The 17235-nt window shown below is 42.0% G+C and overlaps 1 protein-coding gene across 1 annotated transcript in view; it reads right to left on the bottom strand.

The window, feature by feature from the left end:
- Positions 1–17235, bottom strand: part of LOC126298321 (uncharacterized) — an 897137-nt gene that overhangs the window by 79796 nt on the left and 800106 nt on the right. The window contains exon 13 of the mRNA XM_049989619.1: positions 3192–3366. Coding sequence (XP_049845576.1) covers positions 3192–3366 — 175 coding nt within the window. The remainder of the gene's footprint in view (positions 1–3191; positions 3367–17235) is intronic.

Genomic DNA, 17235 nt, shown 5'->3' with positions numbered 1-17235 from the left:
CCCACGCTTTCACAATCTCAAGAAAACTGCTGAAAAAGTGAGATTAGAAAGTCATATGGGTTTCCTTGGTTCTTCTTCAACCACACATTGAATGTTATGTATTGGTTTTACTAGTTATTCATACTTTCTCGTGTCACAAGATCGTTCGGAGTGCAGGTTTGAATGAGTCCACGTCCAGACGTACAATCTGAAAACATAATTGTTCGTGTACGTACATGCTGGCACTTTTTCTCGTATTATACTACCATTGTGGCTGAGGTGACTAAATCGTGATGAGTGCAGTGGTTATCGAGGTAAATGGGAAAATGTATCATTGTTGGATGTTACGCTGTACATGAGTACAGCTGGTAGTGTGCAGCTCCCGGTCGGGGCACTCAGTATTCCGTATTGCATTTCCAACCTCGTCCGTAATATAGCAATGTTTAGTTCAGCAGCCTGCAAGTGTTCTCAGAGGTGATATACCAAGTAAAATGGCGTTGTGCTACGACACCTGACTCTTATTCTGAGGACATCCTACTTAATATTTTTAGTGGTGTTCATAAATCACTAATGGGGAAACTGCGACATAAGACCACAGCCAATTTCCTCGCCTTATTTACTTCATTTGTGTTTGTGCACCACTTTTTTCATCTATCTGCCCTTCTAGAAGATGTCACTATCTACTGGCATTAGGTTTCATGCTCTCTCTTGACTTTCATATACATACATAACAACAGAAAAGCAACACTGCATTTCAAAAGCGGATTTAACAGCCAAGATCCTTCCATAAAAAGCAGTGAGGGCTCCCTGCGGTTACCGCGCTCACTCATTCTGTGAATCCTGAAAATGACATGTACACCTGCTGTCAAATAAGGGCGCCGTATTGCGATTTCCATTCATGAAAAATCTTGGCGAGACGCATGCATATTTAGATAAAAATGATATGTAAAGCCAAAGGTTGGATAGCCACACACTATGAGTCCTCTGACGTCTCATATGCAATCACAGACCCCCAAGTAGGTTCTTAAAGATGTTGTTGTTGTTGTCGTCTTCAGTCGTGAGACTGGTTTGATGCAGCTCTCCATGCTACTCTATCCTGTGCAAGTTTCTTCATCTCCCAGTACTTACTGCAACCTACATCCTTCTGAATCTGTTCAGTGTATTCATCTCTTGGTCGCCCTCTACGATTTTTACCCTCCACGCTGCCCTCCAATGCTAAATTTGTGATACGTTGATGCCTCAGAACATGTCCTACCAAGCGGTCCCTTCTTCTTGTCAAGTTGTGCCACAAACTCCTCTTCTCCCTAATCCTATTCAATACTTCCTCATTAGTTATGTGATCTATCCGTCTAATCTTCTAATCTTCAGCATTCTTCTGTAGCACCACATTTCGAAAGCTTCTATTCTCTTCTTGTCAAAACTATTTATCGTCCATGTTTCACTTCCATACATGGCTGCACTCCATACAAATACTTTCAGAAACGAATTCCTGATACATAAATCTATACTCGATGTTAACAAGTTTCTCTTCTTCAGAAACGCTTTCCTTGCCACTGCCAGTCTACATTTTATATCCTCTCTACTTCGACCATCATCAGTTATTTTGCTCCCCAAATAGCAAAACTCCTTTACTACTTTAAGTGTCTCATTTCCTAATCTAATTCCCTCAGCATCACCCGACTTAATTTGACCACATTCCATTATCCTCGTTTTGCTTTTGTTGACGTTTATGTTATATCCTCCTTTCAAGACACTGTCCATTCCGTTCAACTGCTCTTCCAAGTCCTTTGCTGTCTCTGACAGAATTACAATGTCATCGACGAATCTCAAACTTTTTATTTCTTCCCCATAGATTTTAATACGTACTCCGAATTTTTCTTTTGTTTCCTTTACTGCTTGCTCAATATACAGATTGAATAACATCGGGGAGAGGCTACAACCCTGTCTCACTCCCTTCCCAACCACTACTTCCCTTTCACGCCCTCGACTCTTACAACTGCCATCTGGTTTCTGTACAAATTGTAAATAGCCCTTCGCTCCCTGTATTTTACCCCTGCCACCTTCAGAATTTGAAAGAGAGTATTCCAGTCAACATTGTCAAAAGTTTTCTCTAAGTCTACAAATGCTAGAAACGTAGGTTTGCCTTTCCTTAATCTATCTTCTAAGTTAAGTCGTAGGGTCAGTATTGCCATTCCTACACTGAAACCACCAAGAAGACTCAACTAGATGCTAAATTACGTTCAGCCTCCGTCGTGCGACAACTGTTTATGGCAGACCTTTCTGTGTTGCAAGAGTTCTAAAATAAGAGACATTAACATTTTTCTGCCCTGAAAAATAAACTAACTCCTTACCTATTGAAACAACCGTAGCTTCGATTTTAGTCCACTCTGAGCTCTTGCACACCACTAAGCATAGCTTCCCAGATTTTGTTATCCATAATCTTAAAGAGAAGTGGAAATTACGTGGACCTGAAGAGGATGGCAAAAGACAGGAGAGCATGGCGAGTTACAACGTAAAAATCTGTCTTAGGAGCAGAATACTATTGATGGTGATGAGGGATATAATTATGTTTGGTCCTCTTTCGAAATTTTCTTCTTCCTACTGTGCTTTTATTATTCTCCTTTCCTTTTTATTATAAATTTATTTATTGAATTATAGTTATTATACCGTAAAGAGATCATTCAGTTCTTATAATTTTAAGTGTCTGGTCCGATGCAAGGACAAGGTGCGACCTTTCTCGTTTGTCCAAATGAAATATCTGACTACAGAAACAGTAAAATAAATTGGTCAGAGTCAAGGTGAAACGATTTAATTCACCGAATGTTTCATCATAACTTCTATTTGTACATACGTACTACTTTTTGTATGGCTAGCTACACTAATATTTACTTATCTAATTGCCATATTTAACCTTCGCGTAAAGGATTAAAAGTTCCTCTTCTCTAGTTCAGCTACTCTGTCCATTGCTAGTGATAATGGAGCTAGTGGTAAACTATTGTGAATCATTCTGCTTACATCCCGCTGTTCTTTGTATTGTCACCCACCAGGAGCGTTCTCTCACTACATTCAATTTCGGTGTCCCTCCTCTTTTGTGTGACTAGTTAATCTGTACATACTTCTCACACTGTATTTTATTGTTATCGCTGGCATAAAATTGCGAAAACTACGTAAAACAAGATTAAGAATAAAATCATTCGCACATTGTTACTTACTGATGGAGTTTTCCTCAACTTCTAGAATTTGAGCTATTAATTCTCTCTCTGCTGGTTCTTCAGTCCTCGTTTCTACTTCCTTTAGGATAAGTGGAACTTTCATTATGTGCTGTACTGGAGCCACTAGCAAATCTGTTAGCTGCAGCTTCTTGCATCTCGGATCCCTGTTGCACCACTTTATGAAAAAGCAAACGAATTTGAAAGTTAAGTCACAACACATACGAGCAGGCGTTGATATATATATATATATAAAGAAGAGTCTACATTAGTTTATAACTCATAAAAATCTACAGTTTTATTGTGATCTTGATGAAATTATGCACACATTCCCGTCAAGACTAGAGGTAGATCACTGTCTAAATAAAGAGTTTGTAAACGGGCTTCTCAGATTATACTTTTCATGCATATATGCATGTAATATATAAAAAGGAAAGATTGTTACCAAAAATCTCTAAATGTTCTTGGCCAATATACTTAATATTTCTACACGACCCCGCAACGAAGATTTGGGCAGACATAGGCCATATATTTTTTAATGTTCACAATATAAAAATATGTTTATAATATATAAAGAGAAAGGTTGACACCAAACGCCTCGAAAAGTACTTGACCGATTTACTTCAAAGTTCGTGACTGATTTACTTCAAGTTTCTGCATTCAGATGAAACAACGAAGGAAGTTAATGAAAAATTAAATGCCTACCAGACGACATACATCATGGTAAATTGACCATACACTGAGGTGACAAAAGCCGTGGAACAGCTAAATGCGCATATACAGATGGCGGAAGAATCAGGTACACAAGATACAAACGGGCAGTGCATTGGCGGAGATGTCATTTGCATTCAAGTGATTCATATGACGTGATTATTGCCGCACGAAGGAAATTAACAGACTTTAAGCGCCGAATGGTAGTTGGAGCAAGATGCATGGGAAATTCCGTTTCGGAAATCGTTATGGAATTCATTGTTCCGAGATCCACTGTCTAATTGTACCCATAATACCGAATTTCAGGCATTATCTCTTACCACAGACAACGCAATGGCCGACGGCTCACACTTAACGACCGAGAGCAGCGGCGTTTGCGTAGAGTTGTCAATGCTAACAGACAAGCAACCTAGCGTGAAATAGTCGCAGAAATCAGTGTGGGACGTGTGGTGAAATTGCGGCAGATGACCGGCGCGAGTGTCTTTGCTAACAGCACGACTTCGCCCCCGGTGCCTCTCCTGGGTCGGTTGAACCCTAGACGACTGGAAAACAGTGGCCTGCTCAGCTGAATCGCGAATTCAGTTGGTACGAGGTGATGGTAGGGTTCGAGTGTGGCGCAAAACCCACGAAGCCATGGACCCAAGTCGACAACAAGGCACGGTGCAAGCTTGCGGTGGCTCCATAATGGTGTGGGCTGTGTTTACATGGAGTGGACTGGATCCTCTGGCCCAACTGAACCGATCATTGATTGTAATTGGTTATATTCGGCTACTTGGAGACAAAACAACGATGAGATTTTTATGGATGACAATGCGCCGTGTCACTGGGCCACAATTGTTCGCGATTAGTTTGAAGAACATTCTGGACAGTTCGAGCGAATGGTTTGTCCACCCAGATTGCCCGAAATTCATCACATCGAACGTTTATGAAACATAATCGAGAGGTCAGTTCGTGCACCGGCAAAACGTTCGCAGTTATGGACCACTGTAGAGGCAGCATGGCTCAGTATTTCTCCAGGAGGCTTCCAACGACTTGTGGGGTCCATGCCACGTCGCCTTGCTGGCATAATCTGGGCCGGCCGCGGTGGTCTCGCGGTTCTAGGCGCGCAGTCCGGAACCGTGCGACTGCTACGGTCGCAGGTTCGAATCCTGCCTCGGGCATGGATGTGTGTGATGTCCTTCGGTTAGTTAGGTTTAAGTAGTTCTAAGTCCTAGGGGACTAATGACCACAGCCGTTGAGTCCCATAGTGCTCAGAGCCATTTGAACATAATCTGGGAAAAGGGAGGTCCGACACGATATAAGGAAGTCTCCCATGATTTTTGTCACCTCAGTGTAACTCCTGTCGCGAGAATAAATTACAACGGCAATACTCGTCTTTGATATAGTACCATCAGGTGTCACTAGATCGCGGGACAAGCGAAAGCTCGCGAATTTGCCGGAAACATGATTGTAAACTCTTATTTGTTGATTAGATTCCCTCGTGACATATGACGTATGCTCTAGAAGATTTAAGAATTTTTAACATTGTGCAGCCCTGTCAGCAACTGTGATAATGGAACATGTAACACGTCAGTCTCAGTTGCAATTGAGGCTGACGTGTTACATGTTCACTCTAGAAGATACTTCAGTCTGTTTTTCACACTTACTTTACTGTTAAAATTCACAGTGCTGTACAAATGCTGAGACAGGTCGCGAATATAGTACCAAAAAAAAATCACTAGATCACGGACCGATCAAAAGATCGAACAGAACCCGAGATTTCCCGAACTGTGGCGTAAATTGTTTGAACAGTTCGAGTCGAGTTCAAACACAGCCCTACTCGAAGCAGTGAACACTGAGCTGAAGCAATAGAAGATGAATTCTCCAAATACACTGTGAGATACTTGTAGCAAAATGTAGCAACAAATGGCGCAAGTAACCATCTTCCCACACAGGGGAGGACGCATTCAGTCGTCGCATTCCGTTGACAGCTAGTGATACAAACATGCTCGTCGATTTCAAGCGACTGCAATTTTCCATGTGGCTTCCATTCGCTATGAGTATCAATGCGACAAACGCCAATCTCTTTATGTACTAGATATTAAACATCCGGTTAACGCCGGGCACTGCAGCTAGTGTAATATACTCTTTAGGTGACGAAAATTATATTTTAAAACGTAGCAATAGAAATGTGATCAAACCAAATAGCATGATTATCCTAAATAATATTTATTAATCTCGTCTTAAATTGGAGGATGCACTCTTTCAAGGAATTCATTACAACGATTCGATATCTTGTAAGCTGTTAGTGTCTGGTAATATGTTTATCTCACAGACCTCAGGAAAGCAAAAGAGGCACCCTCTCCCCTGGTGAAATGCAGAAATCGCTCTGCAGTTAGGGGCAAGCGGGCGTCACTGTGAAGTCCAAAACATTAAAAGAGAGCACAGTATCTTTTCAGATAGCGAGGGCAATGGCTCAACAAATAATTTTATAAATTAGAAAAAGGTCGTAGAAAGAGTTTCTGAGTTCGGTAAATCATTCCCCTGTACCCAAAACAGTATGGGGATCAATGAGAACGATTTCAGGATAAAAAGAACAAGTGCAGTAGCTGCCACGAAACGAAAAATTGTTTCCACTCTTGGTGTAGTGTGCTGTAACATACACTGATGAGACAAAACATTATGACCACTGCCGCCAAGAGACTGACTGTCGACTGTGACGTTGCGGACGCGTGACGAGACACGAATGGGGAATCGTTCTAGCGACGATACGGGCCACAAATGGAGAAGACACTAAGGGAGGATTGTTGAAGTCCGATAACTGAGAACAAGCATCTCGGAAAAGACGATAGTGGTTTGCTGTTCGCGTGCTTCAACCGTGAGCATCTATGGAAAGTAGTAGAAGGACGGTGGATCAACGAGTAGGCGTCAACGTGTTGGGCGTTCACGCGTCATCACAGAACCAGAATGTCATAGGCTAGACTTCTCCTGTAAAACAGAATAGACGGCGGTCTGTGGTAGAGCTCACGGCAGAGTGCAGTGCTGGTGGAGGCACGAATGTTTCTTTGGACACCGTTCAGCGTACATTGTTGAACCTGGGGCTCCTTAGCAGAGAGGCCTACATGCTCCCATGTTGAGGAAATGACTTCGTAAATTATTTCACAAGCTGCGACATGGTCTCGAATAGAACAGTGATCCAGAAAGTGTAGCAGCAAATCAGTACCGAGACTGAAGTTGGTTATTGCTGATCGAAAACGGTAGTCTGAGGACCTAAAAAGTTTGCGATCATAGCCGCGAAATAAAGAAATTTGCCGTCAACTATGATCACTCCGGGCAAGGTAGTATCGAGATTGACCGAACGAGGTAGCGCCATGGTTAGACCACTGGACTCGCATTTCGGAAGGACGGCTGTTCACATCCACGTTCCACCATCCGTGATTCCCTAAACCGCTCAAGGAAAATGTCGGGATGGTTTCTTCGAAAGGGCACCGGCGATTTCCTGGCCCATCCTTCAAACATTCCAAGCTTGTGCTCCATGTCTAATGACATCGATGTCGACGGGACGTTAAACCCTAATCTTTCTTTGTTCCTTTCATCGAGTCATCGAAACTGGGTCGTGGATCAATGGACACATGTTGCTTGGTCGCATGAATCACGTTTCCTGTTATACTGGGTAGCTGGTCGTATCCAGAAACGCCGTCACCTGGGCAAACAACAGTTCTCAACACGCACCTCGCTACGGGCGCAGATTGGTGGGGGCCCGTTAGGGGCACCGGAAAGTAATGTTTTTTACATTAAAATCGAACAGATAAATTTTTACCAAGTTTTAATTTTTAATTAGTGATGTAATCACCCTCGTTATCAACAACCTTTTTCCATCTAATGTTCAAATTTTCAATGCCCTGTCGATAAAAATCAATTGGATTCTGAGCAAAATAGGCACTATCTTGAGAAGGCATTTTGGACATCATCCAGATTTTCACAATTTTTACCACTCAGAAAATGTCGTAGCGACCGGAATAAATGGAATTCTGATGACGCAATATCGAGCGAATGTGGCAGCTGAGGCAATATCTCCCACCTCCATTCATGAATTTTTTCTAGGGTTCGTATTGTGCAGTGCAGTCTTGCGTTATCGTGTTGCAGAATAACGCCTTTTCTGTTAACAATCACTGGGCACTCATCAGCTAAAGACTGACTTATTCAATCTAGTTGTTCGCATTTAAAGTTCTGCATTCATAGTTTGTCCACGTTTCAGTAATTCGAAATGAACGAGCCGGCGCATACGCCACCAAACACACAAAAGTGCCTGTTTTTGTGTTTTAAATTGGCTTAGTCGTACTTCCTAGCGATTCACTAGGACAGAGCCACTATCCTTTGCTTTTTTGGATTATCACAGAGAACACATTTTCCATCGCCAGTGATCAGGCGATCAAAATATCTGTATTGCACCGCTGAAGCAATAAGTGTCGAGTGGTCGATCGGTTAGGTGTATTTGTCTTTATCAATCTGCTAAAAACCTTCTTGGGTAGTCGAACAATGCTGTTTAAGAGTGCTGACAGTTCCTCGTGCGGCGTGGCGGGGTTTTATATTCCGTATGCTGTGCAGGTTTTGATAAAAAACACCACCTCATATCTACAATCACTGAGGCCGCGCAACTCTAGTAATCAAATAAACATCTGTCAATAAAAATTTTATTGGGTGGTAGGATAATGGATTGGCTTCTGGAAAAATAATGTCCAAAATTTCCACACAAAAATGTTTATTTGTTCTCATAACCAAAGAAATGGTTCTATTCAGTCCACATTTAAACTATTGGTTATTTTCGTCAAGTTCACAATTCACTCACTCATTTCGCACGCACAGCAGCCAGAAATCTGTCCATATCCAACCCGAGTTAAACAACGTTTCCATAGTCATTAATTCCACCACTAACACTAGTTATGGCATTCGGTCCTTCTGGTGGATTTCAAAAAAGAAATTGCTCGCCAAAAATGCTCAGTGGTTGAATACTGAAACATACCACGCGGATACTAAGAAGGCCAAATTTTCACACGTGAATATCATTCCAACAATACAGTTCAAAAACTTCCAAATTTCACAAAACTGTCCGTAACTACATCAGCATTAGTCACGACACATATCAAATGCGAGGAACTCAATATTCCTTCATTTTACACATTAGCTTGACTCGCATTAGTAACATGACTGTCCGCGTTCAAAGCTAGCGAGAGGCTCCCTTCTTGTGGCCTCACTCCCAGTACAAGTATCAAGTAACGAGCGGGAATCGTCTTAATTTTGATTGGCTAACTATGCTCGCTGCCAATCAGAATGCTCACTCATGCTCGCTCCCAAACTGGCTTGCACCATTCCTTACATATAGAGGCATCTACGTCATTCTGGTATACAAATATTAAAGTAATGTTTAATAAACGAAAACAAAAAGGCAATAAATCAGGACACATTTTTTAGATACAGATAATACTCCAGATGCGTTTCTGGCTACTCTGTTACAATAGCAATCACACCTAGACATACGTCATCAGCAAAGTGGGTAATTTCCCTATGAACATTTTCCCACGACAGGCTTGCGTAACTTTTGCAGGTTACTTAAGACGGTATATAATGCAACATAAAAATCTGACGAATGTCCCACGTGCACACTCTCATTCACTCACGTATACTCCCACAACAATCTTAGACACCAAAAATAATTCAGTCTGATTTTTATACACTCCTGGAAATGGAAAAAAGAACACATTGACACCGGTGTGTCACACCCACCATACTTGCTCCGGACACTGCGAGAGGGCTGTACAAGCAATGATCACACGCACGGCACAGCGGACACACCAGGAACCGCGGTGTTGGCCGTCGAATGGCACCGCCGCCGGCAGTGTCAGCCAGTTTGCCGTGGCATACGGAGCTCCATCGCAGTCTTTAACACTGGTAGCATGCCGCGAAAGCGTGGACGTGAACCGTATGTGCAGTTGACGGACTTTGAGCGAGGGCGTATAGTGGGCATGCGGGAGGCCGGGTGGACGTACCCCCGAATTGCTCAACTCGTGGGGCGTGAGGTCTCCACAGTACATCGATGTTGTCGCCAGTGGTCGGCGGAAGGTGCACGTGCCCGTCGACCTGGGACCGGACCGCAGCGACGCACGGATGCACACCAAGACCGTAGGATCCTACACAGTGCTGTAGCGGACCGCACCGCCACTTCCCAGCAAATTAGGGACACTGTTGCTCCTGGGGTATCGGCGAGGACCATTCGCAACCGTCTCCATGAAGCTGGGCTACGATCCCGCACACCGTTAGGCCGTCTTCCGCTCACGCCCCAGCATCGTGCAGCCCGCCTCCAGTGGTGTCGCGACAGGCGTGAATGGAGGGACGAATGGAGACGTGTCGTCTTCAGCGATGAGAGTCGCTTCTGCCTTGGTGCCAATGATGGTCGTATGCGTGTTTGGCGCCGTGCAGGTGAGTGCCACAATCAGGACTGCATACGACCGAGGCACACAGGGCCAACACCCGGCATCATTGTGTGGGAAGAAAAATCCTACACTGGCCGTACACCTCTGGTGATCGTCGAGGGGACACTGAATAGTGCACGGTACATCCAAACCGTCACCGAACCCATCGTTCTACCATTCCTAGACCGGCAAGGGAACTTCCTGTTCGAACAGGACAATGCACGTCCGCATGTATCCCGTGCCACCCAACGTGCTCCAGAAGGTGTAAGTCAACTACCCTGGCCAGCAAGATCTCCGGATCTGTCCCCCATTGAGCATGTTTGGGACCGGATGAAGCGGTCTGCACGTCCAGCACGAACGCTGGTCCAACTGAGGCGCCAGGTGGAAATGGCATGGCAAGCAAAACTCCTTTACTACTTTAAGTGTTTCATTTCCTAATCTAATTCCCTCAGCATCACCCGACTTAATTTGACTACATTCCATTATCCTCGTATTGCTTTTGTTGATTTTCATGTTATATACTCCTTTCAAGACACTGTCCATTCCGTTCAACTGCTCATCCATGGCCTTTGCTGTCTCTGACAGAATTACCATGTCATCGGCGAACCTCAAAGTTTTTACTTCTTCTCCATGAATTTTAATACCTACTCCGAATTTTTCTTTTGTTTCCTTTGCTGCTTGCTCAATATACAGATTGAATAACATGGGGGAGAGGCTACAACTCTGTCTCACTCCTTTCCCAACCACTGCTTCCCTTTCATGCCCCTCGACTCTTATCACTGCCATCTGGTTTCTGTACAAATTGTAAATAGCCTTTCGCTCCCTGTATTTTACCCTTGCCACCTTCAGAATTTGAAAGAGAGTATTCCAGTCAACATTGTCAAAAGCTTTCTCCAAGTCTACAAATGCTAGAAACGTAGGTTTGCCTTTTCTTAATCTTTCTTCTAAGATAAGTCGTAAGGTCAGTATTGCCTCACGTGTTCCAACATTTCTACGGAATCCAAACTGATCCTCCCCGAGGTCCGCATCTACCAGTTTTTCCATTCGTCTGTAAAGAATTCGCGTTAGTATTTTGCAGCTGTGACTTATTAAACTGATAGTTCGGTAATTTTCACACCTGTCAGCACCTGCTTTCTTTGGGATCGGAATTATTATATTCTTCTTGAAGTCTAAGGGTATTTCGCCTGTCTCATACATCTTGCTCACCAGCTGGTAGAGTTTTGTCATGACTGGCTCACCAAAGGCCGTCAGTAGTTCCAATGGAATGTTGTCTACTCCGGGGGCCTTGTTTCGACTCTGGTCTTTCAGTGCTCTGTCAAACTCTTCACGCAGTATCTTACCTCCCATTTCGTCTTCATCTACGTCCTCTTCCATTTCCATAATATTGTCCTCAAGTACATCGCCCTTGTATAAACCCTCTATATACTCCTTACACCTTTCCGCCTTCCCTTGTTTGCTTAGAACTGGGTTGCCGTCTGAGCTCCTGATATTCATACAAGTGGTTATCTTCTCTCCAAAGGTCTCTTCAATTTTCCTGTAGGCAGTATCTATCTTACCCCTAGTGAGATAAGCTTCTACATCCTTACATTTGTCCTCTAGCCATCCCTGCTTACCCATTTTGCACTTCCTGTCGATCTCAATTTTGAGACGTATGTATTCCTTTTTGACTGCTTCATTTACTGCATTTTTATATTTTCTCCTTTCATCAATTAAATTCAATATTTCTTCTGTTACCCAAGGATTTCTAGCAGCCCTCGTCTTTTTACCTACTTTATCCTCTGCTGCCTTCACTACTTCATCCCTCAGAGCTACCCATTCTTCTTCTATTGTGTTTCCTTCCCCCATTCCTGTCAATTGTTCCCTTATGCTCTCCTTGAAACTCTGTAAAACCTCTGGTTCTTTCAGCTTATCCAGATACCATGTCCTTAAATTCCCACCTTTTTGCAGTTTCTTTAGTTTTAGTCTACAGGTCATAACCAATAGATTGTGGTCAGAGTCGACATCTGCCCCTGGAAATGTCCTACAATTTAAAAACTGATTCCTAAATCTCTGTCTTACCATTATATAATCTATCTGATACCTTTTAGTGTCTCCAGGATTCCTCCATGTATACAACCTTTTTTTATGATTCTTGAACCAAGTGTTAGCTATGATTAAGTTATGCTCTGTGCAAAATTCTACCTGACGGCTTCCTCTTTCATTTCTTAGCCCCAATCCATATTCACCCACTATGTTTCCTTCTCTCCCTTTTCCTACTGACGAATTCCATTCACCCATGACTATTAAATTTTCGTCTCCCTTCACTACCTGAATAATTTATTTTAACTCATCATACATTTCATCAATTTCTTCATCATCTGCAGTGCTAGTTGGCATAAAAACTTGTACTTCTGTAGTAGGCATGGGCTTTGTGTCTATCTTGGCCACAATAATGCGTTAACTATGCTGTTTGTAGTAGCTTATCCGCACTCCTATTTTTCTTATTCATTATTAAACCTAGTTCTACATTACCCCTATTTGATTTTGTATTTATAACCCTGGATTCACCTGACCAAAAGTCTTGTTCCTCCTGCCACCGAACTTCACTAATTCGCACTATATCTAACTGTAACCTATCCATTTCCTTTTTAAATTTTCTAACCTACCTGCCCGATTAAGGGATCTGACAGTCCACGCTCCGATCCGTAGAACGCCAGTTTTTTTTTTTTTTTTTTTTTTTTTTTGTCCTGATAACGACGTCCTCCTGAGTAGTCCCCGCCCGGAGATCCGAATGGGGGACTATTTTATCTCCGGAATATTTGACCCAAGAGGACACCATCATCATTTAATCATACAGTAAAGCTGCATGTCCTCGGGATAAATTACGGCTGTAGTTTCCCCCTTGCTTTCAGCCGTTCGCAGTACGAGCACAGCTAGGCCGTTTTGGTTAATGTTGCAAGGCCAGATCAGTCAATCATCCCTACGGTTGCCCCTGCAACTACTGAAAAGGCTGCTGCCCCTCTTCAGGAACCACATGTTTGTCTGGCCTCTCAACAGATACCCCTCCGTTGTGGTTGCACCTACGGTACGGCCATCTGTATCGCTGAGGCACGCAAGCCTCCCCACCAACGGGAACGTCCATGGTTCATGGGGGGGGGGGGGGGGGCTATGATAGTTATAAAGCTGAAATTGGGGTACAATCTTCTCCTAAATGTCAAAAGGTAGTGTACCGACTTTGAAAATGATTGAATAATATTTAATATCATTTATTTAGGGTTCTTATAGGTGGTGAATGTACGCGACCAGTAAGAGACATTGGATAGCTTTCCCACGGCAGGTTGTGAGAGATGCGCGCGTGTCTCCTAGTTGGGCCGGCAGATATCAGCCCCTGAAGTTACATCCAGCTAGCCATCTTAAAACAAACGTTCGCTCAGAACAAACTTGCGACGCTACACATCCCCTAAGAACCTAAAATCTCTCCTGAGTATATTTTATAGCTCTTATTGCGGACAAGTTTTATTTTTTTCTCTTTTTTGTGTTGAATCTTTAACTACCACGGTACTGTTAATCAAAATTTGTTTTCCTCAATTAACCAAATATCTAAGCTACATAACAGTATTATATACAGTTACACTGAATATCAAGGCCTAGGACTGAATAGCATACAATCAAATTAAATTACAGAATATTTCCATTTTTTCTCATATCACACATTTCTTACAAAATTATTCTTGAAGTCACCTTTTTTTTTCAAAACTGAATTAACAAAATATTGATATCGGACAAATTTTACATTTGCTCTTGAAACTACAAACTTTTTCCTCCAAACAAAAGTTTCTTACTCTTTCATTATGAATTTAAGCAAAAACAATCAGTTGACACTCCGCTCTATCAGCGTCAAAAAAATTGACTACAAATGTAATTTTAGCACTATGGAGGGTGTCCTTTCCTATTGCAGAATATATTGACTTCGATATGGTGGTCGTCTCTTCACGCAACATTACTCTGACAACGCATCGGGGTTCTGATATCTACCTCCGATGGATGACATGGGTGCGGCGGATCACTTCTATTCAACACTTACATATGGGCCACATCATGGGCTCGTCACTGGGACAGAGCGTCCAGCTCTGTCTCAAACTGGGTTCTCTCTCAATCTCGTATCAGGTTCTGTCATATTTTCGTTCCTGCAATATACAGTACGTCTAAGAGTTCATTCTTGATCTATACGTACTACCCTAACATACATATATACTCTAATCAGCAGTTGCTGCTCTCAAATTCAACATCAAAGGACTGTATGAAAAATTTATCGAAAACTTTACTGTCCTCCACAATTTACTTCTTCTTTACACAAAAATTTATTTCTCAGGCAAATTCATATTTCACTGCAATTTAACATTTTCTTTACAGTAGTTACATTTAATACTAATCCTTTCAGTAAAAAGTGAACTAACTGTCCAACTGTCCCTAAAAGAATTCAACAGTACCCCAAAATTGACACCATCACGGAATTCTTTTTCAAAATCTCATAACGATTAAGCAAGTTACTGTTACAAAATCTGCTGCTTCATAAAAACCTCTCTTTCTTAACTCATTTTCAGAAAACGAAATTTACTGCTTGCCTTCACACAAATAAACTACTGTTCACAAAGAAGAAAATGCAACATCATAAAATATCCTGCAAAGCTATCTCCGCCACCATCTGCGGCTCTAAGAAACATCATTAAACATTACACAAAGAAATACAAAATCATTAATCACTGAAAATCATTCAGTCCACCTCCTGCAGTCCTGAATCCCTTCTATATACATCTTACAAAAAGAAAAACAATTTTATCACGTTACTAAAATTTACTTATGCCTGCTTCAGTAGCTTTGAGACCCATCCTACATAATACTATATACAAACAATATCTATTTTATTGAAAAGTCCTCAGCAAAATCTCTGAAAATTATCCTTCCCAGCTCCTGTGGCTCTTGTAAATTCCTCTCATTATACACATATTACATAAGAAATACACTAATGTTGGCAAATAATACCAAAAGTAATGTAGAAAATTTGAACATAACTCATACTAACTCGGTGGCTCTGCCCTTCTCGTAAACAATATTCAAGAAAATTTTAAAAAAATCCTTACAGAGCAGTACTGAACCAGTTAGCCAATTACTGTGGCTCTACATAATACATTACAGAAACTAACTCTTGCCAAATTCTGTGGCTCTCAAAGCACCTCTAACACCAGTCAGTTACTGTGGTTCTTCATCATTCCATGATCAAATTATAATACAGCGTGGTCCATTGATCGTGACCGGGCCAAATATCTCACGAAATAACCGTCAAACGAAAAAAACCACGAAAAACGAAACATGTCTAGCTTGAAGGGGGAAACGAGATGACGCTATGGTTAGCCCGCTAGATGGCGCTGCCATAGGTCAAACGGATATCAACTGCGTTTTTTAAAATAGAAACCCTTCGAAAGGGCACGGGCGATTTCCTTCCCCATCCTTCCCTAATCCCAACGTGTGATTCGTCTCTAATGACCTCGTTGTCGACGGGACGTTAAACACTAATCTCCTCCTCCACTAGCGGGTTTAACTTGCGTGATTTCAATCTGCAAACGCTAGCGTTATTACAGATTGCTAACAGTTTTCCTCCTGTGTGACGTCATTGCCTCTGACGTTTCTGTCACCTGTCAGTCCGCCCCTACACGTTACGTCATCAGACTGCAGCTAGCGGCAATCAAAGTACTGTACTCGGTCGTTGAACCTATTTCCAACGTAGGATTCTCTTACCCAGTATCTTTCTCTGTAAGTGTTACCTCTTTGTTCGCCTATTCTGTTTACAATGACTGCGGCTCTGTTGCCATTTGACCTAATAGGAAGCCTATACTCTCTTCTGTTATATTCCTCTTCCTATAAGATGTTTTCTGCTCATTCAAGATAATGAACAATCCAGTCAGTGTCATTCCTAGGTGCCGAAATGATCTTATTTCGCCAGCTCAATTGCAATTTGTTTTCAGTACCCATGATTATCTGTTCTTTCTCTACTTTTGCATTTAAAGAAGATAGGCAGTCACCCACTTTTGTACGAATCTTTTAATGTTATCTCTCTTGGAATCACATTTTTCCCCCGACCAAAATTTATTCAACACTTCCATTTGCTTCTTCTTTCCCCAATAGTCTTCAAAAATGCCTGTTTGAACTCTACTAATTTATCGTATTTATCTGAAGCCGAATTCCCCCAGCTTCTCCCATTAGATCAGAGGTGATGAATCCAAGCGTTTGCTTGCCATTCCACACTTCAGGTAACACATCTTCAAAATCACTCCAAAACTCTTTAGGGTGAACATTCTTATTTGGGTCAGATTTCAAGAATTGGCGATGTGTTACATAAGCAATTTCAGATGATTCTACTACCCCATTAGTTACTACACAACCACTATGGTTGTTAACATTTTGCTCTACTCGGGTTAATCTACCCTCATGCTCCCACAACTGTTTATTGACACTGGTACTAAATGGCTGGATATTAGTTTCTATGTTAGTAATTTTACTAGCCACTTGCATACCAATCTTTGCACACATATCTTTTCCTTCTTTGATTTTACTTGCTAATACTGCGTAACTTTCCTCACAGTGTTTTTCTACATTATGAACTGTTTATTAACTTTGCCTTATTCTAAATCTAATTGTTGCTTTGACTGTCGGTTGTCCTCAGCAACTTGCTGAATCAGTGTAGTTAGTTCACTTTCTACTGTCACAACAGCAGTATTACATTCCTGTCTGACCTGATTAATGTCACTTTTAACATTATTGATGAACAAAGTCATATCATTTTTTAAAGTATCCCTCAAATTCGAAATTTAATCTATTGGTTATGTTCGTCAAGTTCACAATTCATACAC

This window comes from Schistocerca gregaria, chromosome X (assembly GCF_023897955.1).
Source record: "Schistocerca gregaria isolate iqSchGreg1 chromosome X, iqSchGreg1.2, whole genome shotgun sequence".
Taxonomy (NCBI): Eukaryota; Metazoa; Arthropoda; class Insecta; order Orthoptera; family Acrididae; genus Schistocerca; species Schistocerca gregaria.
The sequence above is the reverse complement of the archived record's forward strand: the minus strand, read 5'-3'. Positions and strand labels throughout refer to the sequence as shown.